The 23877-nt window shown below is 40.8% G+C and overlaps 4 protein-coding genes across 5 annotated transcripts; all 4 read left to right on the forward strand.

The window, feature by feature from the left end:
- The first annotated feature begins 864 nt into the window (after positions 1–864).
- Positions 865–2406, forward strand: rps20 (ribosomal protein S20). The gene is made up of 4 exons (XM_084566198.1): positions 865–976; positions 1703–1802; positions 1990–2063; positions 2185–2406. Exons 1-4 carry the CDS (start codon positions 974–976, stop codon positions 2365–2367), a joined length of 360 nt encoding a protein of 119 aa, XP_084422324.1. The 5' UTR covers positions 865–973; the 3' UTR covers positions 2368–2406.
- Positions 2407–4216: 1810 nt separating this feature from the next.
- Positions 4217–11212, forward strand: LOC311503164 (kinesin-like protein KIF20A). The gene is made up of 18 exons (XM_084565720.1): positions 4217–4456; positions 4554–4649; positions 5528–5647; positions 5728–5866; positions 5951–6135; positions 6217–6310; positions 6464–6646; positions 6754–6865; positions 6948–7010; positions 7411–7557; positions 7665–7830; positions 7908–8087; positions 8170–8309; positions 8417–8582; positions 9505–9613; positions 9696–9766; positions 9847–9966; positions 10843–11212. The coding sequence occupies exons 1-18, from the start codon at positions 4373–4375 to the stop codon at positions 11056–11058; spliced, it is 2391 nt and encodes a 796-aa protein (XP_084421846.1). The 5' UTR covers positions 4217–4372; the 3' UTR covers positions 11059–11212.
- A 154-nt stretch (positions 11213–11366) lies between these two features.
- On the forward strand, positions 11367–16096 carry rgs9bp (regulator of G protein signaling 9 binding protein). The gene is made up of 3 exons (XM_084565721.1): positions 11367–12273; positions 13683–13989; positions 15074–16096. Exons 1-3 carry the CDS (start codon positions 12154–12156, stop codon positions 15448–15450), a joined length of 804 nt encoding a protein of 267 aa, XP_084421847.1. The 5' UTR covers positions 11367–12153; the 3' UTR covers positions 15451–16096.
- A 1732-nt stretch (positions 16097–17828) lies between these two features.
- Positions 17829–23764, forward strand: mcur1 (mitochondrial calcium uniporter regulator 1). Of its 2 annotated transcripts, XM_084566804.1 has the most exons (9): positions 17829–18264; positions 20148–20264; positions 20361–20464; positions 21635–21736; positions 21992–22033; positions 22207–22278; positions 22436–22489; positions 22719–22833; positions 23251–23764. In XM_084566804.1, the coding sequence occupies exons 1-9, from the start codon at positions 18027–18029 to the stop codon at positions 23304–23306; spliced, it is 900 nt and encodes a 299-aa protein (XP_084422930.1). In that variant the 5' UTR covers positions 17829–18026; the 3' UTR covers positions 23307–23764. The 2 variants fall into 2 exon arrangements, with proteins under 2 accessions (XP_084422930.1, XP_084422929.1); XM_084566803.1 differs by having other exon boundaries at positions 20148–20464.
- The last annotated feature ends 113 nt before the right edge of the window (positions 23765–23877 follow it).

A 23877-nucleotide genomic window follows, 5' to 3' on the forward strand; every position in this document is an offset into this window, starting at 1 on the left:
TTTTACTTTTCAAAATAAAAGCACGATTATTTCCCATTTCCCATCAAGATTTCTCATAGATAGATAGACAGATAGATAGATAGATAGACACTTTATTTATCTTTTTGGGGGGAGATTCGGAATTACACACAGCAAAAAGGGTACAAAATAAAAATAAAATGAGGTAAAATGGACCTTGAACGTATAGGTCTAAGTGTATACAGTACACAGCCTTTATTTGGTGTTAAAGAGTGTAGTGTCAAGTTATTGTTTTTAATATACAAATGATGTGACAAGAACTGTTTCAAGATGTGTTTAATGTTTTAGCATATTTATTCTAAGTCGGTTTGCATTGTAATATAGCATCCTTGCAATGAATGCATACCTGTAATATAGCAAAAAAATTGTTTTGTCATTTTTTTCTTTAGCTATATTAACATTTAGGGGCGGAAATGTAGAAGGTTTTCACTGGATGTATTATCTTATTATACCTGCCTTGACAGAGGTATGTCAAACATATGTACTGCCATCTCGTGTTGCGAATGGGGACGTACATCACTACAAGATTTTTAGTAGGTGTGGTGACAAGTCTGGTGCAATACCATATCATTTTATTTGCCCCAAATTAAAAGGAAGCAAGATTAAACTATCAAATTAATTTAAAAAAACACGTATAAAGTTTGTTTTAGAAACATCCACTGTATTTTCTTCTGTGGCCTCTAGAAATACAGAAATACTGCCCTCTAGTGGTGACAATGACAGCTACACTAAAGAGAGAACCATGTAGTAGCCACTAGATGTCGCTGTTTATTACTGATTTGATTAAAACACCAAAGAAGAAGTTGTCGGAACCCCGGATGAGGAGTACATAACCAGGAAGCGGCCCTCTGCGCTTCCTTTTCCCCCAAGAGCTCACCACGTTTGTGGCGACTGTTCCTGGCTCACCGCTGTTCGCTTGAATTTCTCCCGAATAAGTCGGTCAGGAATAATCATAATGGTATGCGGATTTATAATACACACCCAAATGCCTTATTTGATGTGTTTCTGCTGGTGGTTTGTTCATTTTTAAGGATTTTATTGTACTTGAAAGAAATGTGTGCTAGGCTAGGTAGCTAGCGTCTAGAGCTTATGGCGCTCTGGAGTAGACGTCCCGCCAGATGCAGTTCACAAAACGAACTCTTTAATAATATCACGATTATAGTCAATTTTAACAAATTGTCCATTCACGGGACAAGTCTTATAGTGTTTTTTATTCTTATTTTACAAATCGGCGTGCTTCTCGTTGAGACTGGTGACTGTGTTGGATAAATATTAAGCCTTTTGTTTTGGAAGGTGCAGGGTTTTATGAAATATTAAGTGGTGGGATTTGTTTAGACCATTAGATTAGGCCAGTTTTTACTCAACGTAAAACTAAAATCGACATTCACTTGTTGCAATAATTTTGTTATCTTACCCACGTGCTTGTAAGCCGGTGCTGCGTTTAGGTCATCCAGGGCTTCAGGTTTAAACTAGACTGATCAGATTTCTGTGTATACAGTTAGTTGGGGGTTTTTGTGCCTATATTAGATGTATATACATGCAGGTAAATGTTTACAGTCAAATACTGTCTAATACAAAAGAAAACATGCTAATCGTTGCAATTCTGCTGCACTCATTGCTAGTTTTTACTCATAATGCTGTGTTAAGTTCAGTGTGTTAATAACTTCTGTTTACTCAAATGCAGGCTTTTAAGGACACCGGCAAGGCACCCGTTGAGACCGAGGTCGCCATCCACCGCATCCGCATCACCCTCACCAGCCGCAACGTCAAATCTCTGGAGAAGGGTAAATATATTCTGCTTTGTTCACGCTGAGAATAAAACTAGACCTGAGCTATGAGGATAAAAACTTAATCGTGATCACCACTGACGACGTTATACGCTATTCTGAGCCATGGCTTTAAAAAAAAGTATCAGCATTAAAAGAAATGGATGCTTTTGTTTTAATAAGTTTGTCTTTCTGTGATGTGCAGTCTGCGCTGACCTGATCCGTGGGGCTAAGGAGAAGAACCTGAAGGTGAAGGGACCCGTCCGTATGCCAACCAAGGTACTGGAGATCAAGAACCACACATTTATTTAAAATAAAAACGACTTTGATCACACCTCTGTCCTGCATGTCACAAATGTAGTCATTCGAGCTAAACTCTCCTTTCTCTGCCTCCCCCCAGACTCTGCGCATCACCACCAGAAAGACTCCCTGTGGTGAGGGCTCCAAAACCTGGGATCGCTTCCAGATGAGGATCCACAAGCGCCTGATCGATCTGCACAGCCCATCTGAAATCGTCAAGCAGATCACCTCCATCAGCATCGAACCAGGTGTAGAGGTTGAAGTCACCATCGCCGACGCATAAGCGGAGAAGATGTTTGAATAAAGAAATGATAAAAAGAAACTGATGTGGTGTTTGGTCTCTTACATGTGTCAGCCGTGTATCATATACATACAATAATAAAAGGGAAAAGGTGATGAAGGGCCAAGAAAGATATGGATCTACAAATTAAACTGCAAACACATGTAAACTGTCATTGAGTTTATAGAGGATTGTTTAAGTGAGCCAGTTCTCTGAATGAAAGCTCAAACTTTAAGCTCTCGCAAGTTTTTGTTACAGTTGAGTTGGACTGTTTATCAGAATTAAAGTATAAATCCTTCAACGAAATTGTTTTGTTGCTGTTGCTCCCATAAAGTGACAGTTGCAAAAAAAATAAGATGAATAAGAACCAAATGTTGCACAAGTATTCACGATTTGACAGAGGTAAAATGGTAAGAGTGACCAACACTCAGCAGGAGGAGTTATAAAGTTTGATTTCCACAGGCAGGTAATGACCTGTGGTGCATTTGGGTAGGATGGTCTTCACTCTTGCCAACATCCTCCTCTCTGACACTGTTCAAAGAGTCCAGCTCCATCCCTATAACATCACCGGCCTTGCGAACAGTTGAGTCTTTTAGCATCCGTCACTCTCAGCCTGCTGCCCCAGCATGCAACGGCGTACAGGAGGGCACTGGCCACCACAGACTCGTAAAACACTTTTTCATTGGGCAAACTGAAACCTGGGAGCACATAATAAAATGTAAGACAAACTTTGAATCTGTAAGAGTTTGGTTTAACTCATGACAATATGACACGTTTTATTCTGACGCTCTCTTCCACAAACACTGAACAAACTAAGACAAATCGGTGAAATACTCTACTTCCAGAGAAGGAGGCACTACTTCTCTGTGATACAGCATCATTCACCCTATTAATTTATGCTCTTCAAAAACAACAACCTCTACAAAATCTTGTCCATCTTGAACATGCATCTACAGTATGCAGCAGGATTCATTAATACACAGGATTAGATGTTGCAATCCCTTGTGCCAAGATCCCAGGCAAAACACATTCAGAGGCCCTGTTCAACTGAGAAACCCTAACAAACCTACAGTCATGAGCGATGACTTTTAACCGATAATCTAAATGAACTAAGTAAATGCTGCTGGCTTGTATGGCCCGCTCAGCAGCTAACCAAACAAATAAATATCGCCACCAACCAACATGAAGACATCAGATACCTGGCCTAGTCAACAGCAGTATGCAGCATGTCACTGGGGTTTTCAAGTGGGAACCTCCCTTCACCGATGTTTCGTTAAGTTAGGCCCACGACACCTCAAGAACGCTTAACAGTGAATTCCAGAACAAATATTGCAAACTGCTCTTAAAAGTTTACTTTTTGTAGTCTACTTTAATAATGATGACTCTGCAGTGGTTGGGTGTATTAGAGATGGACAGGTGGTGGAGTATAGGACACTTTGTGGAGTGGTCCCAGGCAAACCACCTACTCCTGAATGTGGACAAGACCAGGGAGCTGGTCATTGACTTCAGGAGGAAGAGGACACCAGCAGAGCCCATCACCATCCGGGGCCTGGATATGGAAGTAGTGGACCACTATAAGAACCTGGGAGTCCATGTGAACAACAGACTGGACTAGAGGGACAACTGTGATGCTCTGGACAAGAAGGGACTGAGGAAGCTCTGTCTTTTAATGTATGCAGCAAGTTGCTGGAGGCTTTCTACCAGACTTCTGAAACACAAAGCTGGAGCAGAGCCCTCCCAGCTGATTGGCCAGTCCTGATGACTTGTTTAAGTTCACATCTGATTCCAGTTAAAGGTGATTGAGAGATTCCTTCTGATTCCCCAGGGGAAGGAAAAACAGCAGACATATCTGTAGCTCTTGTTCTGTTCGTTTATTTTTAATGCTAAAGGATTCTGTGAATTGATTCAGAGGTTGTTAATCGGTAAATATTTTACCCTAACGTCCCGTGGATTGAGTGAATAAGGTGCACAAATTTAAATTCCTGTTTTGGAGCTGACTTGCCTGAAGATGAGTACGGACATTGACTTGAAGGAAGAAAGTTTCTGTTTGCAGTCTGTTGACATGGACCTGACCTGTACCGCTCCTCAGCAGGTGATTGTTTTAATGAAACCGTGTTGCAACGGGAGCAATGTTACGTCAGTGCAGTTGTGTTTAGTTCCTGCTCTGACTTGGTCTTCTTCATCGTTAGGCTGAAGCTCCTGGTGTTGCTGAGCAGCAGACGATGAAAGTTTACCTCAGAGTCAGGCCTTTCTCTAAGGAGGAACTCCATGACAATGAGGATCAGGTACAGTAAAGAGTGGAAATGGTGTCATGTCATCCCTGAACAAAGCTGAACAGTAGGGAGTTAGAAATATCACTCGTTATCAAGTGTTACAGTTCATCCACATCCACAAGGTAAAGGACTGGTTAAAAATTATTGTTTTTAAGAAGAAGGGACACACTAAATTTAATAGTTTGGAGCCTAAAAGGTATATACTAGAGGGAAATCAAACCTTTTCTATATTTGCAAATTTTCAGTGTTTTTAAAGTTGAATTCTGAATTGGATTAGATCAACTTTTAGTCCAATGTGTCTGAGGGCAGACGTAAAAATAAAATCAACAACATGAAGGCCACAGTTGTGAGATGAAGTGTGCTGGGGGATGACTTTGTAGAACACACAGGGGTAACTTTATGGTACATTTTAATGTACTCACAGTTACCAGGTTTGTGCTAGAACTGCTTTCCAGTCCAATAAAACTCTTAATTTACGGACTTAATCAAATCTCAGCCTTCCTCAGGGCCTTTCTGTGTTGAGTTTCTCCCCGTAGCACTCCGGTTTCTTCCCACCATCATCAAAAAACATGGGTGCTAGGTGCTGGGTCAGGTCAAGTACAGCACTTCACATTTAACCAGATTTGGAGTTTTCCTGAAAACCAGTGCCAACAGTGATATGGATTTATCCAAGAGAAAACTGATCTTTATTACTGCTTCCACCTAAGCGTTATTGTGGACCAGATCAAGATCGAATGGCACAGTTTACAGGCTGAAACAAACTTAAGGCAGTCACATGCTTTTGAATGAAACCAGAATCATGTCAAGTCGAATGCTGTCTCAAAAATGTGGCTTGTGAGTTTGTGCGGGACAGCTCTGCCATTGTTAATCTTTTTCCCCTCCTCACTCAGGATTGTGTTGTGATTGAAAACAGTCAAACCGTGACACTGAATGCACCGAAAGGTTCTGCCACCATGAAGAGCAGTGAGAAAGGAATCGGCTTGTCTCTCCACAAGTTCTCCTTCTCGCAGGTTGGAAACTTTTAAAAAAGGAGCTCTGTGCCTTTTTTTTCAAGCAAGTATTAACTTTCACCTTTTATGCCGGCCTTTAGATCTTTGGCCCGGAGACGACGCAGGCTGAGCTGTTTGAGGACACAGTCCGAAGCCAAATGACCGATTTCTTGGAGGGAAGGAATGCGTTAATATTCAGCTATGGTGTTACCAACGCTGGAAAAACCTTCACAATCCAAGGTACCAAAGTCAACACCTTTCTGGGCTTTAATCTTTGACGGGAGTCGAACAAAGTGCTCCTTGTAACGTTGTGAAACGCTTTAGGGACTCCAAAAGAGCCGGGGATACTACCTCGAGTTCTGGACGCCACCTTCCACTACATTGGAGATCATCAGTATGAGGAAATGGACCTGAAGCCCTACCTCAGGAACGCTGCGCAGCTACTGGATCATGACCAAGTCAAGCAGGAGAGGAGTGCTAAAGCTGCCATCTTCGCTTCAGTAAAAGAAGTGAGGAGTGAGCTCTGAACTGGTGACAGCTCCTCTCTGCAGGTTGTGCCATAACATGTGCACGTATGTTCTCTGGTCTAGGAGTGTGATTCGTTCAGAGCCAGCGGTGGATCGGAGTCTCTGTCCTCTTCTGCCAGCAATCTCTCATCCTCTTCTTTGTCTTGCAGTCAGACAGGTAGACGGGCAATGAACGTGATCCTGTATTTTTGTCCAAATAGGAAATCTAGTTTGAAGTGCACATGCAGTACCGTGACCGGAATGTCTTGAATCGTCACAGACAAGACGAATAAATGTACTTCTGTGCTTTCCGGCTTTCTTCCCACTTTAGCTGTGGCCAGCAACCCAACAGAAGCAAGCAGCAGCAGCAGCCAGTTTGCCTTATGGGTGGCGTTCTTTGAAATCTACAACGAGTGTGTATACGATCTGCTTCAACCTACTCTCTCGTCAATGTCCAAGAAGCGAGCCACCCTTCGCGTATGTGATGACGGGGCTGGAAATGCTTACGTTAAAGGTGTGACAATTTACATTTGTTTACTCAGTTGGTAGCAGTATGCCACTAATAGTATAGATGTTGCTTCCATCTTAAAACCGAGTTAAAGGACTTTGTGTTTGTCTCAGACCTCAGGTGGATCAACGTCCAGAACCTGGGTGAAGCCTGCAAGCTGCTTCAGTTTGGAAATAAGAACAGAAGTGCTGCAGCCACTAAGATGAACCAGTCTTCTAGCAGAAGGCAAACTGTTGAGTTAAATGTTTTGGGGATTTTTTTTGGTGTTGTCTTTTGTTTTTAAAGCTCATACCAGGTTTCCTTACAGCCACAGCATATTTACCATGAAGTTAATGAAGATCGATTCAGGAACAGTTGAAGGGATCTCAGAGTAAGTAACTGACCTCATGAATACGGCCTTCTTTATTAGTTATTCCCATGATGCCAACATTTGAACTTTGTTTAAATCATAGCATTGCAAAACTCCTTGCAACAACTGATGTGTAAGTTAAGGTTTATGAATGAATACAGCTGTCAATGTGTGAAGTCTGAAACCTCTAAAATGTTCAGGCTAGTTCTATTGGCATTAAAGAAAATTCACATTGCAGAAAGGGAGGACACAGTTGCAGCTAATAACATGCACATTTGAGTCGGGGTCTGCACATAAATTAGACTTGGATTATGTGACGCTCACCTCACCTGTCATCGGTGTTGAAGAATGATGGATTCAGAGCCTAATTTCTCAGGAGTTAATTGGACCAAACTGCTTTAAACTTACTTCTGTTTCTCAGGTTTTCTCTGTGTGACCTGGCCGGATCAGAAAGATGCAACAAAACCAAGACGTTCGGCGAGAGGCTGAAGGAGGCGGGAAACATAAACAATTCCCTGCTTATTCTGGGGAAGTGCATCACTGCTCTTCGCAACAATCAAACCGACAGGTACGGTGCAAAGAGTTCAGCTCCTACCTGACTGCACATTTAAGTGAAATACTTAGTCAGTCTTATTGACTTGGATGCTTCTGTGCTTTCGCGTTGTCGTCCATAAGAATGAAGAGCAGCTACATTCCTTTCCGAGAAAGCAAGCTCACCAAGCTCTTCCAGGCTGTTTTCTGCGGCAAAGGTAGAGCGTCGATGATCGTCAACATCAACCAGTGTGCTTCCACCTACGACGAGACTCTCCACGTCATGAAGTTCTCTGCTGTCGCCAAACAGGTGAGTCTGAGGACACAATAGTGAGAGATTAATCATGAGGATCTTGGAGCCACTGGTCTGACCTGTGCTTTCTGCAGGTGGTGCAGGTGATCCCAGACAAGCCTCTGGAATCTCTGGCTCCTTGTCTGGTCGGTCGAGATGGGAGGCCTCTGGTGAGGAACGGGGTGATCGACAGCGAGGCCCTGGAGTACTCCCTTGCTGAAGAGAGGCTGCTTGATGAGGGAGATGAGGCCGACATAAGTTTGCTGCCACAGAGTGTATAGCTGCCATTTATGTCATGGTCACATTGCAGTATTTTAGCGAGTGTTTAACCTATAATTAATATTTTAATGTTCCTAGGAGCTTGTGAGCATGATTGAGGATCTGCGAACCAAACTGCTGGCTGAGCAAAGAAAAAACCTGGCGCAGGAAATAGAAATCCGCAAGGAAATGGGAGATGCCATGCTGCAACAGCTCATGGTGAACGAAAAACTACGCACGTACGTTACTACTTTGGTTTTGCAAAATTATGTAAACTTGCCATGCACTTATGTATTTAGTTATGATCATCAGACCCCTTTTTAAATACCGTTTTTAAACTGTTAAGTCGACAGATCGAGGAGCTGAAGGAGAGCTATGAAGACAAAATGGAGTACACTTTAGAGATGTACAAAGATGCCATCAAAGAGTACGCTTACCAGAGCGCTCTGAACGAACTAGAAGAGGACTACGTACCTCTTGATGAGTTCATCGTTGAACAGGACAAAGTAGAGGTACGCTATTGTTTTTTGTTTTTTTTTTCTCCAGGGTGTTAAACTGTTTTTCTCGAAAGGAAGTAGTACAGAACTTGACATGATGAACTACAGCTGAATTACAGACTAATAAATAATAACCCGGTCAAAAAAAGATTTGATGCTCCACAGCTGACAGAACCACTCACAGTACAAGTTATATATGCATGCATCGCGTCTTTTTATTTAGCGTCCTTGTAAATAATTGAACTATCTTCATCTCTCTCTCTCCAATATAATTAATTACCCTATGCCTCGACTACACATTGACAGAAATTCTTCAGATTTGGCACAAGCATTCTCTTCAACTCGAGCATGAACTAATCAGTATTTGATGGCCAAAGGTCCCGTCACCTCAGCGGCTGAATTTGTGAATGCAAAATCTCAAACGCCAAAAACTGAATATCTTGAAATTTGCCACTAAAGCTCATTTGGAGTCGAGGATGAACAGATTTTTAAATGTAGAGGTCAAAGGTCATCAAACTGTCTGTCCCATACTTGTGAACGCAATGTCATACGAATCTTGAGGGATTTTCCTTAAAGATGAAGGCAGTTTTGTGTTCATTTAGTTTTTAGACGTGGACATGCGCTGCATAACGATACTTGCTAAGTTAATCTTTAAAACGTTAGCTCTGTATATCCAAAAAGTGTTTAAGAAAGGCAACTGAACTCGCAGAGTTTCTTGAAGATGTTTCATCCGAGTAGCTTCTTCGGTTCTAAAGGACTGGTGGGAAGTTGAGGTTTAAATGGGAACATCTGTGGGTGTAGCCCATCAGAAACTTGCTTGACTTGTTTTCTAGAAACTTGTTTAAGCCTTTCTTAAATGCTTTTTGGATATACCATGATCTGGATGACTCAGAACCTTCACATTAGACATTAGATCTGTGTCTCTGTTGACTTCCAGGCCCTGAGATGCAAAGTGTCCGAGTTGGAGACTTTAGCATCCAGTACCAGAGGAGGAGTTTCTGCAGATCCATCGGTGGATGAGTCATCTAAAGCAAGAGAAGAAGCAGGTTGGCATACAGTCTCATTTTTTTTTTTTTTCCAATTGGCAAAGATATGACATTTGAAAATGGACATATGTCACCCACACAGACGATGATCGACGCGAACGGCTTTACAAAGAAAAATGTGCATTGGAGATGATGTGTGAGGATAAACAACAGGTAAGGAGGGGAAAAAAATATATATATTTGCTCAGTCTGATTATATTTAAATGATTTCAGGTTAATGTTTGTTTGTTCAGTTAATTTTGTCCCTGGAGAAAAGGCTCGTGGAGCTTGGTAAAACACTAAAGCAGGTCAGAGATGGCTTCCTGGACAAATCAGCTGAGTTGGAGGCTCTGCATGGGAAGGCTAATGATCAGGTGAGATGACTAAGGAGTATACGGAGAAGGGTGGTTGTCTGGGTGTGGCCAGCAAAGATTTCAAATCTTAATGTAAAGGCTTTAAAGGGGAATTACCGTTTTATATAATGGGAGTGACTGGGGCACCCGAAACACAGCCTCTAAATAACGCATTATCTACCACGAAACTTGTTCATTTCACCAATATTTTGTTATGATACGCTAGTGCTATTCCCCGTTGAGTCCAGAGTTACCTGTTGTCATCATCTGGGGTCTGTAGATTGACCTACTAACCTCTGACCTGGATGATGTCATCTCTGAGCACCGCGTGCACCCTGCGTTGGTTGTTTACCTGTAATTTGCTACTGCTAGTTTTTTTTGCAACATGGCTGAATATTTTTCAGATTCTGAGGTTGTGGACGACGACTTTGTTTATGATGGACGTCCTTACCGTTTTGAGCCAGAGTATACGGATGAGGAGCTCGTTGAGAGGAGGATGCAGAGGCAGAGAGAGGAACAGCTGGACAAAGAACAACAAACCGCTGCACGTCCGCGAATAGATAGCGGGTAACTCTGGAGTCAACAGGGAATAGCACTAGTGTATCATAACAAAATATTGGTGAAATGAATGAGTTTCGCGGCAGATAATGCGTTATGTATAGGTTGTGTTTCGGTGCCCCATTCACTCCCACTATATGGATATACGCAGATGTAAACATCTTCCGAACGACTCCAAATAACACCAAAGTTATATGGGTGAGTAAACGATCGTATTTTATGCCAGAAATAAGGTTTAGGTTGTAAAAAAACAGTAATTCCCCTTTAAGAATAATATTTAAGCTGAGCGGGTGTTGTATGTGGTTGGTTTTACTTTTACTTTCCCCCCCCCCCGTTAAGACAAAATCCATGGAGGATGCTGTAAAGCAAAAAGTTGAAAAGGACCGGGAGATCACCTCGCTCAAGGCAGAACTTGCCAAACTCTCCCAGAAGTCGCCTGTGCAGCCCAAGACCAAGCGAGGCCTGCTCGCCAACATCAGGGACGCGGTCACGTCGCCACGCAAGGGTTCGACTAGCCGGACAATCAAGAAAACGGCTAGGACTGTACACCACTGAAAAAAGCTCAGCCTCAGTACGACAACTTGCACTTGGACAAGTCGTTAAGTAGAGATGTATTATAAACTTCTTTCGTGCAGATTTAAGGTACCTGATGTTTTCCATGTGTAGTTTGTGCGTTTTTAAATGTTTGTGATGTTTTTTTTTAAATAAAATTGACCAGATTTGTAGTCGAGCATTGATTTATATCCGTATTCACAGTTTCTTTGTAGAAAGCTCCTCTGCGGTGATTTCAGTTCATGGTCATTGCATATACACTACATACGATTTTAGTTTTTCTACATGCCTTTGTCCAAAAGGAGACCTCGTTATGCATGCATGCATACATTCACTGCTATAGAAATGTCACATGTTACTTCCAAGGATGAATTCACTGGTCATATAAGCCCATCCATTTATCTGGAGCCTGAGGGGAAAGTAAACCACAAAGAACCTTAATAGGAAGAACATGTTTTAATTCCCTTAAATGCTTCAACATTTACTGTCCAGTTATTAGTGCACGTTCAGATGCAGCATAAATCTGTTGCACTGTCTCAAGCCGTGTAGGATTTGAAATGTAAATCTACCATGCTGTTAAAAATCTTAATGTAGCTTATTGACCTTAACCATTGCATGAGGTGTAGCCAATGCAGCGTGCTTGAGGTAACGGAGTCCAGCCTCCTCTCAGTTAGTGGAGGGGCCATTGTGATAGACGGACAGCTGCTTCACTATCTCTCTAGTCTCGGTGACGGTTAATGAGATTAGCACTTCGTCTTATCCTGCGTCAGTGCAAAGGGGTCAATCACAGGATTAGCACCTTGCTTAAGAGTTACATCACTTTATTATATTTTTTGTCTTCATTACCTTTACTACAGGCTCTTTGTGAGGAATTTTTCAACCTCCAAAGCATGTCCTGTAACTTCACTTTAGTTGCCGGGTTGGATAATTGCCGTGCGCCATGCTTCTTTGGCACTGAGTCTGTCTGGACCCTCAGCCGCTGAATGAAGCATCTTCCAGGGGTAGGAGAGGAGCAGGGGCAGCCAGAAAAGTGAAGGGCAGCTGGGCCAAGATCTTGCCTGCTGTGGCAGAGTCTGAGACTCTGCACCAGCCATCCTCATGCCACTTGTAAATAACAAAGTTGGCAATGATAGCACGGTCAAAGGAGAAGATGATTGCACAGATGGCAAGGGCAAGGCTGTGGCGGATGGAAAGGCTCTGGTGGATTCTTTGATAAAGGTAAGCTCAGTTTTCATTTACGCTGGGACCAGTCGGGACAGGATGAGAAAGTTGTGGTTGTGATTGTGTTGAACTGTCATTTTCAAGGTGCTGTAAGCAGGTGCAAGCCACCATCTAATATGTGCATTACAATAATACATCTAATTTGAATATTTAACTTCTACAATTTTTTAAAAAAGGGCAGTTTTTATTGCAAGAGTGGAAAGATTGTACAAGAAAATACACTTATCTTATTTTCTGTAGTCTGCACCGTGTTATTTTACGGAGTGAACACGCACAGAGCACTGAAACATCTTTTATTTTTCCACCCTGCGGCTTAAAAAGCACTCTCTTTGAAAAGAATTTCTCGGTCCGCCGCATCTTTATGACTGCTCTGAATTAGATAATGCCATGGTCATGCAACTTCATTTTTTTCCCCAGGTCGTAGCAACACACTGTGATGTTTTGCCCCTTAATAAAACCAAAAAAACACGAGTCGATTCATCTTGTAGAGACATGTTTGCACAAAGAGAACATTAGGTAGATTACAACTACAATTAATTTGTTTCTTGTCACACACACACACACAAAAAAAAAAAGCTCACAGGGTGCACCTCTGCAGGATAAGTAAATAAATAAACCACAAATAATTGGCTGGATTTTTGTACTTTATTATTCTTGTCGTTCAGCAAATATACAATATGCTGTTTAGTTATTGGTTATTTACTGTGACAAATTTTAGAAATCTAAAAAAATTTAAATTAACACATAGTAAAGTATATAATAAATATAATAATAGTTGTTATTTTTATTTATTTTTTACTGTGGTCGTGTTACTTCCCCTGATCCGTCCAACCGTGAAAATGCGCCCCTTGTACTCTGAGCGCGCAAGGTTGTTTTGGCTTATCTAGAAATAGAAATAGATCAATGGTAATGAGATTATTTCTAATATTTTTAATGAATGAAACCCCAGCTGCTAATCCGCCAAGGTTAAGCTAATGACTATTAATAAAACACCATGTTGCCTTGTGACTTGGAATATAAAACCAGAACTGTATAATTTCCCACATTACCCAGATATTGAGCGAGAGGAGATTATTTAGATGACTCACATTGCGTCTCAACAGTCCACAAACAAGTCACAGGATTTCTTTCTGATGTGGTGCTCTGGTAAAATATACACTACATGAATGTGTCTTGGTTATGTGATCAGTTTGGGATAGCTGCTCAGAAGGTTAATGGATGCAAAATACCTAATTAAGATTAGTGGTCTTCATACTTGATCAGAAGATAAGGACAGCAGGGACACGTCTGTACCTGTGCAGAGCTAAACAGGGTATTCCTCTTGCAGACTATAAGAAAAGGACACTACTTTGTTTGCCTTAACTCTGCAAATTAATCACCACTGTGAAATCTTTTCCCTCACTCAGGTGGTGGCATGTTACCGGCATTTGGCGGCATGCGTCGGCGGGAGCACAGACACCCTCCAGCTGCGGGACGAGCTGCGGCAGACGCGAGAGAAGGCCCAAAAGCTGGCCGTGGCCATCTGCCAACACCTGACCTCACATCTCCGAGACAAGAGCCTGCCCGAGGAGCAGCGGAAGGAGATGGAGCTCCTGTGGGTGGCCTTCTCGTCCAGCCTGGAGCTCCTGCACGTCGACATGTGCAAAGTTTTCAACATGGGTGACATTTTCTCTCTGGCTAACACCGCTACCCTGGTGCAAACCGGCCTGCAAGGTACATGAAAAGCAGTGGACGTCTTATTGTGTTTGCAAATTCAGGCGCTGATGTGTTTAGAGGCAATGCAACAAATGTTCTGATTGCACCGCTTAGTCTTCAGAGATTATGTGGATGTGGGTAGATCTTGAATGTCTTTTCTTGACTTGCTGAAATAATAGAGCAAGAACACAGACACTTAAGAGGAGGTACTGTAGGTAGGGCTGTTAATTATATATATTATTTAATCAGAGTGGCTGCAGAATGTACTATTACAAAAAAAGGCTGCACCTTTAATGATCCAACTACTAATAAAAGGCCTTGAATAGTGACACTTCTTAAGACAAGTAAAATCCCAGTTAACTTTGTTCAGACCTCCTCAGACAATAGTAGTGGGTACCTCTATTCTTGCTCTGCTACTAAAAAAAATACATATAAACACACGATAATCAAATAACAATTTATTCATTTGTTTATGACCCAGGCTATTTGGGGGATTTTTGAGATGGTATACGGAAATTACTTCCTTTCCTCCTACTGTCTTCAAAAATTGTTATCCTCAGCAACTCTCCGTCTTAGTCTTAGACTTCCCAGCCAGATGGTTCCCTCCGAAAAATAGTCTTGGCTTCATACAAATAGACTTATTTCTATATACAAAGCCCTCGTGCTTGCTCTTGGGGTTTCAGACCGGATTTTGTAAAGCGTCTGGAGACAATTTGTATTGTTATTGACCAGTTTTCTTTTATTTTCTGCTTTGTTAGCGACATCTAAGTCCATCACACTGATCCAGACCGAAATATTTCACCAGCTCTTAGATGGAGCCTCGTAAAAGTTTATTAAATTATCCACGGTCCCCAGAGATGAGATGAGTTCTGGAATGAGATTTACATCTGTGTTCTTGGGTTATTTGTAAAAGCAGATGATTTAGCAGGAAATCTGGAACCAGTATACTAAGGGTGCAGGACCTTTGTCATTTTCAATGGAAGTTTTTGGGATGCTTGTTCCTTTAGGTTTACTTTTTAGTTTTCTACAAAATGTCCGCTTATTGTACTATCATGAGTTTAGAGGCAATAGAAGTGACTGGTGGAAACATTTTAAATTTCAGGAGGAGGCAGCGAGGTAGCAGCTCGAGCACTTAGCCTTCCAGACCTGAAAGAGGTTGAGACCCCAAACCTCCCTGATGGCCTGGAGAGCGAAGAGCGGTGCACCATGGAGAAGGAGATCAGCCAAATCGACCACATGATCGACGACATGGAGATGAAGGTCAACGTGTTGCGCTGGATGGTGGAGCCCCAGGGCCCGCAGTACGCAGACCCGCTCAGCAGCACCGACAGCGCCTCCCTACCTCTGATGTCCGTCGACGAGGAGCAGCCTGGACGCCAGCCTTTATGCCAGCGCAGTCACATCTTTGGGCTCGCCGTGCTGTCTGTTGTCATTTTGCTGGCGGCCGCTTTGTCCGTCTGCATTGCCCTTTTCTCATGAACAAAAACCTTAAAACACTCAACTTATTTTGTTCTCTCTACAACCTCAGAAACGCTCAGTAACACTGTAAAAATGGCGAGCTTTGCACGTGTAGTAGTTTTCTCTCTACCTAAAGTTTAATTTTATATCAGCAACTATAAAGTTTATTAGCGCAAAAGATAATGAAATAAATCTGGATGTGAACCAGATTGCCATTTATTGCAGTGATACCAAGTCTTTGTTGAATAAAGTGACAAAAGTACAGATGCCAGTTAAACGTGATTAAATAATATGACCATAGGAGAGGTGGTTCATTCTACCTACTCCACTGTAAAAAGAGAGAGCTTATATTTTCCTGTACATTTTCCTGACTAGTTTGATACGAGAAAGAAAAATATTCAGATTTTAAAAAGACACTTTTATTACATTTTGTTCCTTAATCGTTGCCATTGAGAAGACATACAGTAGGTGCGGATGCTTTGTAGTTGATAAACTGTATTAATTTTATTTTCTGGTTCACTGTAATTTATTTTGTATATGATCTGTGACAGTATATAGTGTAGTTACGCATTATAAAATATCAACTTTGATATATTGGTTTTCATTTATTCTTATTAGCACCTTAGCAAAATGCTAAAATGTACAGTATGCTAGGCAGGAAACATACTAACATAGTTTTAAATAATTCATTTTATTGTTTTTAACTTTAAAACAAGTGATTACAATCTGTGAAAAGTCTGTCAGGCGTATGTTTCTTGATAGATATTGTACACTGTGGGTCAACCCATGTTATCTTTTAAAGATATCTACCAGTTCAAGGCCTGAAACGGTTAAAAGCGCACAGAGCAGTCTTTGTGGCTTGTAAATACAACTTCAAAGTTTGACCCTTTCCACCTTAACTCAGCAACATGCAAAGCATAACACACGGTCTGTCTGCAGGCTGACGAATCTCAAGGACATTTTCACTGCAATCATGTCTCAGCATGGTGGGGACCGTTGCAGTCATTGGGCTGATGTAATGTGTTATATTCTAATTCCAGGCTGATGCAGATATTATCAAATATATAGCATTATTATAAAAACACACAGCGATTTCCAATTACATATGCATTAACAGCGGAAATCATTCAAAATCCTTGAAATTCGCTTCTATTGCTCCTTAATTCTGTTTCACGTAATTTACACATAACCTGTATTTTGTAGGTGAAACAGCATGTTGTTTATACGTGCAACAAATTTTAAGGGGAATAACCTATAGCGGTGTAAATTTTCAAAAGGTTCTGAATAATCATAACATCTAGTGAAGAGGACTGTTCACTATTAATTTGACAGTATCTCTGACTGTGAAAACCAGTTTCTGCCAATGTTGTAGAAAGAAATCCAATCTTGAAGGTCATTAAAATGAGAACATTTTTGAGTTTTGTGTCTCAAAACTGGGATAATTTTTTCACAAATTAATGACTTAGGGTCTTAAAATGGGTTAGTATCTGAATATAATGAGTATCTCAAAATAATGAGAAATTTTCCCAAACTAATGACTTAGTATCTTAATATTAAGTGAAACCAACAGAGAAGCTAAGTGATGCACATTATTGTGAGAAAGTTTGTTAATTTACACTATTATTTTGACATTCAACGTCATGTTTAATTTGAAAAAGTTTGTCACTTTCACAACACTAAGTTGTTGTTATTTACACATTCAGAGTCATTATTTGGAGATGACCCTAACTCTTTAATTTGAAAAAAGGATTTTCGAGGTACATTATTTGATCAACTTTGTCATTTAAATGACTTACAGGATTAAAATTTATTTTATTTAAAATAGAAAGTTATTGTTTAGGCATTCAAAGTCGTTATTTGGAGATGCTGCCTCCTTAAAACATACAAGACTCAAAGAGTTTATTCTCATGTGCACAGTGTAGAAACATGTTTCCTTGTACTTTTGATTTACAGATACTTACAGAAACAGGTTATACAAAAATAGAATATGTAAACATATAAAGACTTTTGTATAAAAATATAAATGGAAGATAAATATATTGCACAGTCTAATTACAGGGTAAAATTTCACAGCAATACGGCACTGAGGTCCTTAGTTGAGCAGTGCTGTGTAGGTGAGGAGGGGGGAAATATTTTGCCGTCCACCCAAATGCCTAACAAAATAAAAAAATCTTAGAAATATAAAAGATACATATAATACAAAATATAAAATAACTAATGCAAATATCGACGTGCAAATGGGGATGTAAACATGAACTGAAAAATGGAAAATGGAAACATTTTCATTGTTTTGAGATGCTAACTCATTATTTGGTCTGGTTTGTCACTGAAAGTATTAACAGAACGTATTTCAATATAACTTTTACAATTTTTCAAAATGCATAAAGTTTGGCGTAAAGGGGTTTCCATACATGAAAAGACGTATATACGTTCTTTATTTTGAAAGGCGTGACAGGAAGTTGTTCCTTCATCTGTTTTGAACGCGGGTCAGAAACAGAAACTGGGTGAAAAGTGGCGATGGAGGCAGGAAAGAGTCAGTTAATACTCTGAACCTCCTCACAGACGGAACTACCGGCTTTTTCTAAACCTTTTACACGATGGTGCTAAAACAGTGTCAGACACGACTTAAACTTTTTAGTCTGAACCACCCAGAGAAGTGGTATGGCCATTTTAATAAAGACTGCAGAGCGACTCCTCCCAGAGTTTCCTCGACCGGTTTGACAGGTGTCAACATCTCGGCGTGTCTCCAGTTTATCACGGACAGGCCGCCATTGAGAGGGAGACGAGCCCCTGGACTGATGCACCTCTCTGGGGTGACACACATGGTCGTAAGAGGTAACAGACACTACTGTGGTTCTTATATATGTATGTGACGCTAATGAGTCATAATAAAGCCTGTTAGTAGATGCAGACAGTCATATGTTCTATTGATAGATATTCCACTCCATTCACTTGAAGGTTAACTTTAATGACAAAACGTTTTGTGGATAACTTGAGTCACTGTTTCCCTTTTGAATGTCAAAATAAAAGTCCTCTAAAGGTTCCTGTTTTAATCTTAAATCTGCACTGTCTTCATCTAGAGCAGAGGTGTCAGAGTTTCCCTTTGTTTTTAGTGCAAAGATGTACACCATGAAGATGTTTACATTTAATCAGCTATCCTTTTACAAAATATTTTATGAATAACCTGATTTTTTTACGAGAAAAATAAAGTGCAATGTCTGCACATCGCTGCCATCTGCTGTTTAGTTCTGTGTCTCTCAGGTTTGTGTTGTGTCCACAAGTCTTAGTGGACAAATTAGGAACAGTTGACGTTTTTATTTAAAACTTAGATGTACATTTTTCACTTTAGTCTTCTCTTTCCTTTTCCCTTCCTTCGTTCCATATCTCCTCCTCCTCCTCCTCCTTCATCTCCTCTTACTTCTCCTTCATTTCCTCTTTCTTCTAGTTCTCCCTTCCTCCTGCATCACCTCTTCCTTCTCTTTCTTCCTCCTTTCCCATCTTGTTCTTCTTCTCCTCTATCCATTTCCTCTTGCTCTTCCTTCTTCTTCCTTCCCATCTTCTCCTCCTCCTCCTCCTCTTTCTTCCTCTTCCTTCTCCTTCATTTCCTCTTTCTTTTCATTCTTCCTCCTCCTTCATCTTCTTCTCCTCCAGCTTCTTCTCCTACCCCTTAATCTTCTTCCTTCTTTCACATTTTCATCTTCATTCCTTTTGTCTTCCTCCATCTCCGTCACCTCTTCCTTCTTCCTATCTTTTCTCCTCTCTTTCCCCATCTCCTCATCCTCTTTCCCTCTTCGTCCTTCCTTCTTCGTCTTCTCCTCTTCGATTTCCTCTTGTTCCTCCTTCTTCTTCCTCCCTATCTTCTCCTCTTCCTGCTCCTTTTCCTTCTTCTTTCTTCTCCTTCATTTCCTTTTCCTTCTCCTTCTTCCTCCTCCTTCATCCTTTTCTCCTCCCCCTTTATGTTCTTCCTTCTTTCTCATTTTCATCTTCGTTCCTTTTGTCTTCCTCCTTCTTCACCACCTCTTCCTTCTTCCTATCTTTTCTCCCCTCTTTACCCATCTCCTCATCCTCTTTCTCTCTTCGTCCTTCCTACTTCTTCTTCTCCTCTTCCTTTGCAAATTCACCCTGTTGGGCCGGATTGGACCCTGTGGCGGGACGGTTTTTGACCCTGATTCAGAGCCTACTTTCAGCTGAGTGTTAAATATTTCTAAAGCCAAGCCCTGATACTGAATCCACCTTGTTTTAAGTGTAAACGTCTGCCCACATTACACACACTGTGTATACATAACATACCTCTGAGCATCCCCTTTTTCCAGGTGTCTGACCCCACAGAGTGTTATTCCTGTGTTTTGAAATATAAATGACTCACAAACCATCTCTAATAACTTAATAGAAAGTAATTTCAAATGAAAGCTGCATCTGTTAATTGCATTTTCTCTTAAAATACAAAATCTGAAGCGCTATAAAGGGCAATAAACTTTTAAATTGTTTCGAAATAAAAGAACATTTCTATATACGGCCTAATGCTGTTTGTATAGTAGGAAATAGTGAAGTATTATTGTAAACTGTTAAATTTGTGGCAATAAGAAGAATTTACATTAATATACTGTTCGTGGTTTTAATGTCTTGATGACAGCTGCAACAAAACAGAATAGGTAATGTCTGTGTAGTATCAGTGTGCAGGTGGAACTGAAACCTGAATATTCATTCCTTCATTTCAGAGATATGTACGTCAGTCAGAGCATTCCAGTACGACCTGAAACCAAGCGTACCGCAGTCCGGGGGCCGGAAGATGTTTTTCGACACGCATGCGGTGGTGCGACTCTTTGAGGAAAACGGTTTGGCTTCTTCAGTTAGTTCTAATATGTTCCTGCCGGCTTCAATTTTCTCATTAATATTTATTTATTTTATATTTTTTTTCTCCCCATCAACAGGTTTCACTACGCAGCAAGCTGAAGTGATAGTTAAAGTGCTGGTGAGGATGACGAACTCAAACATGGATGTCATTTATAGTGACATGGTAACCAAAGTACAGCAGGTGAGACTGAGGGAAGAAGGTTTGCATATTGTACATCTACTGTAAGGACTCTAGTAAGAAATGTGTTTCTTTAGTCTTGTAAATACTGAAGAAACGCAAATATCTTTCAAGAAGTCCCGTTTAACTCTCTAAAGGCTCTTTTAAGGTACTGTGGCTCCTAGACGCCGAATCATACGTACGCAGCCTACGCCGGTGCGAGCCATTTATACTTGTGCACTCGTCAGTCTGGCTCGCTCTGTAACAACGCCACCCAAACACTACTCTGCGCTGTGTCTTTTTTGCCAGTCGGGTTCATTTTTGTTTCTACTTGCTGCTTCACTTTCAGCGAACGCGACTGAAACTTTCGGCAATCAATTTGACAACTGCGGAGATAGAGAAGCAGCTGTAAATACTAAAGCAGAACCAATCACAGCTCTTGTGTTCTGCGTTGCCACGGCGCATAGTTACATTTCGGGGGAGGTGCACGTCAGTTACGGCGCTAGGGTCTGCGTAGTGGTCTGCGCTGTCGCCGTAGCTTCTGCGTCAACTTAACGCAGAAGTCTAAACCACCGATAACTTGCACATTTTTCTTGGTCACGGCGAACAGTTGCCTGATGAAGATCTAGTACAGAGAGGTTGCGTAAATAAATATTTCTTTGCAAGTTAGCTCGGTGACATACCAATCTGACAGTCACTTTTTTTTTTTTTATATGACCCTACTTTTTCAGGTGTGTCCTGCACCGTTGGCATTAGCAGGACCCCTGTCAGCAACATGTCATGAGAGAGCTCTCTCTGATTGGCTGTTGAGCACGAGAAGAAAGACCGAAGTCATGAAAATAAGCAAAATGTCAAAGTTCTAAGGGCACACAGAAAGCTTTTCTCGTTCACTTCTCTGTCTAACCTGAACATTCAAGCACACAAATCAGTGTGATTCAGGAGAGGCTGTGGTCTCTGGATGACCTTAGCTCTGCCTAGCTTCCCAAAAAAATAATAGTTCTTCTAGTTTCTCCGAAGAGTTATTTCCTTTCACACAGGAGTACAGGAGTGTATCTATCAGCTGGTTGTTGGCTGTAGTCTTTGTGGTGTGTTCAAGTGCAACTTTTTGGCCCCTGACACAGCTATGTGACCTTTGTGCACAACTGCAACTTGCACAACAGTACTACTTTTTAACTCTTATATGTATTTCTGCAGGAGATCATGTTGCAGCGTGTTATGTCTCAAATAGCAGCTGTGAAGAAGGACATGATCATCCTTGAGAAGAGTGAGTTCTCCACTCTGCTGGCAGAGAATGAGGTAAATACGTCTACCAGGACGCTAAATCTTTTTCCAAAATTACATTTTTGGGATCTAAGCCTTCCGCTGCTCTGATGACCACTGTGGTCCCTGAAGTCAAATCCATGCAGAGAGGGCTGCAGTCAGATAAAGACATTGTAATTGTTAAAATGACTGACTTTCTTTCTTTTTGTTAGTCAGGAGCAGTGACTGTGCAGTACATTTGTGTTAGTATTTCTAGATGTTTCTGACTTATTATTTTAACATTTCTCCCAGAAACTCAAGATCCAGTTATTACAGCTCAAAGTCCAACTTGCTGTAAGTGTGTTCGCACTTTTAAATAACTTTTAAAACGTCTTTGACGACCCTGGCGTTGTCATTTCATTGAATTTAACAGAAATATTCCTGCAGAAACGTTTAATGTGAGGTGTTTTATTAACCAGCTGTTGTGTTGTGACTTTCTTTTGTGTGCATCTTTTGCCGCATTGCAGGACGTACTGAATAAAGTGCGCTCAGACACAATCATGGACATGAATTTGGAGAAAAGCAGAGTAAAAGAACAGGTAAGGGTTTGAGATACCATCTATATCTAATGCATCACGCTGCTGTTGTCGCTGTCACTGAATTTTACTCAGATCAGTTCGTAAACATAATGAATCATCATGTTTGGCACGTCATTACTGAAATTAATCACATTTTTCTTGTTGGTTCTATTTGCAGAAAGCAGAGCATGAGAAGAAGCTTCTAGAAGCACGAACTGAGATTATTGAAATGGTTTGTATAAGTGCAGGACACTTACAGAGTCTTATCGTGTATCTTTTTTTGTTTATCCAAGTAATATGCATTCATGGAAATGCTGTGGCTTGACCTGTAGAGGCTCATGGTGCATGGCATCTTGCAAAAGACGAAACCTTTTATCTTTCTCTTATAAGCACACGGTATCTGGTAGGTTTTTGGTGTAGAACTTCTCCATTGCCTGCGTTTAATTTCCCTTCTTTTACAGAGTGCAGAACAAGATCGTCATTTGACTCAGACGAACATGAAAATAGACACGGAAGTGGCTGGTTTGAAAACCATGTTGGAGGCTCACAAACTGGATACTATAAAATACCTTGCAGGTAGGACATGGCACTCAGAAAGTTTCTTCCCCGTTGCAAAGGTGCAATCAACGAGTCGCAAGGTTGTGATTGCTAGAAAATAAAACCTAAGTGGAGTCATTCGGACATGTTAAGCTTAATTTAAATAACTACTCAACTCAGCCGACTAGTTGCCGCCTAGCGTTCTAGTGCCGTAATCATCGGCATAGCCCCTTACGGCGTAGGCTCCACATGGACCAGTTGCAGACGTATAAACCAAGCTTTACACTCACTGAAACCAAAAAGGCTAAAAATGCAACAGTATTTGAGAAAAGTGTATTTTTTAAACAGTTGAGAAGTAGCTGCAAAAACATTACTAGAATACAAAGTAAACAAGACTATCGCAGAAATTGTTATTGTCGTGGTACTGAAACTGCAAATTATGTTTCTCTGTTCCAGGTTCAGTGTTCACATGTCTCACTGTGGTCTTGGGTTTCTATCGTATATGGATGTGAACTGGGCTGATGATCATCACATCAAGTCAACTTTATTTGCTATGTACTGTATATATGTACACAAGGAATTTGTGGAGAAGTTTTGGGGTTTTAGGTGCTTGCTCAAGTTACCTCAGCAGTGACCATCACCAGTGACCAGAGCTGTTTCAGTGTTTGAACAACGTTGATTGACTGACAAGTGTACTTCTGAACTAAACTCTTGTTTTCGAGGGGAGGATAGCTTTTTATGTTGTGTAAATATTTTATATGTGTATATATATCAAGCTGAATCAGAAGAAGCTTGACCCCTCCACTGTATCGTCACATATATTTTACAGGTTCTTATCTTTCTAGTTTGTGGTTTCGGAAATGTCTGTAAGATTCTTTGACACATATATTTATTAACTGAATATAACTGTCAATAAATATCAGTTTTGTGCTGACAAATTATGTTTCTGCTTCTACTTGTGTTATTATGTATGAAATTCAGTCTCAGACACATATTTACCGTTTTACGTCTGGATTTCAAAATATACTTATTATTCTCAAGCAGTACGCTAACAAGGAACGTTAAATGTGAATTATGTTTGTA

Source organism: Chelon labrosus (genome assembly GCF_963514085.1).
Source record: "Chelon labrosus genome assembly, chromosome: 18".
NCBI lineage: Eukaryota > Metazoa > Chordata > Actinopteri > Mugiliformes > Mugilidae > Chelon > Chelon labrosus.

What these genes read in the sequence shown, in the direction of transcription:
- rps20 (XM_084566198.1), top strand. An exon ending in CGTCAAATCTCTGGAGAAGG is followed by an intron (nt 1,803 to 1,989) that starts GTAAATATATTC and finishes TGTGATGTGCAG; the next exon opens with TCTGCGCTGACCTGATCCGT. An exon ending in CCGTCCGTATGCCAACCAAG is followed by an intron (nt 2,064 to 2,184) that starts GTACTGGAGATC and finishes GCCTCCCCCCAG; the next exon opens with ACTCTGCGCATCACCACCAG.
- LOC311503164 (XM_084565720.1), top strand. Translation starts at nt 4,373, where the DNA reads ATGAGTACGGACATTGACTTGAAGGAAGAAAGTTTCTGTTTGCAGTCT. An exon ending in ACAAGTTCTCCTTCTCGCAG is followed by an intron (nt 5,648 to 5,727) that starts GTTGGAAACTTT and finishes GCCGGCCTTTAG; the next exon opens with ATCTTTGGCCCGGAGACGAC. An exon ending in AACCAGTCTTCTAGCAGAAG is followed by an intron (nt 6,866 to 6,947) that starts GCAAACTGTTGA and finishes GTTTCCTTACAG; the next exon opens with CCACAGCATATTTACCATGA.
- rgs9bp (XM_084565721.1), top strand. Translation starts at nt 12,154, where the DNA reads ATGCCACTTGTAAATAACAAAGTTGGCAATGATAGCACGGTCAAAGGA. An exon ending in TGGTGGATTCTTTGATAAAG is followed by an intron (nt 12,274 to 13,682) that starts GTAAGCTCAGTT and finishes TCCCTCACTCAG; the next exon opens with GTGGTGGCATGTTACCGGCA. An exon ending in GGTGCAAACCGGCCTGCAAG is followed by an intron (nt 13,990 to 15,073) that starts GTACATGAAAAG and finishes TTTAAATTTCAG; the next exon opens with GAGGAGGCAGCGAGGTAGCA.
- mcur1 (XM_084566803.1), top strand. Translation starts at nt 18,027, where the DNA reads ATGGTGCTAAAACAGTGTCAGACACGACTTAAACTTTTTAGTCTGAAC. An exon ending in AGCTCAAAGTCCAACTTGCT is followed by an intron (nt 22,034 to 22,206) that starts GTAAGTGTGTTC and finishes GCCGCATTGCAG; the next exon opens with GACGTACTGAATAAAGTGCG. An exon ending in TACTATAAAATACCTTGCAG is followed by an intron (nt 22,834 to 23,250) that starts GTAGGACATGGC and finishes TCTCTGTTCCAG; the next exon opens with GTTCAGTGTTCACATGTCTC.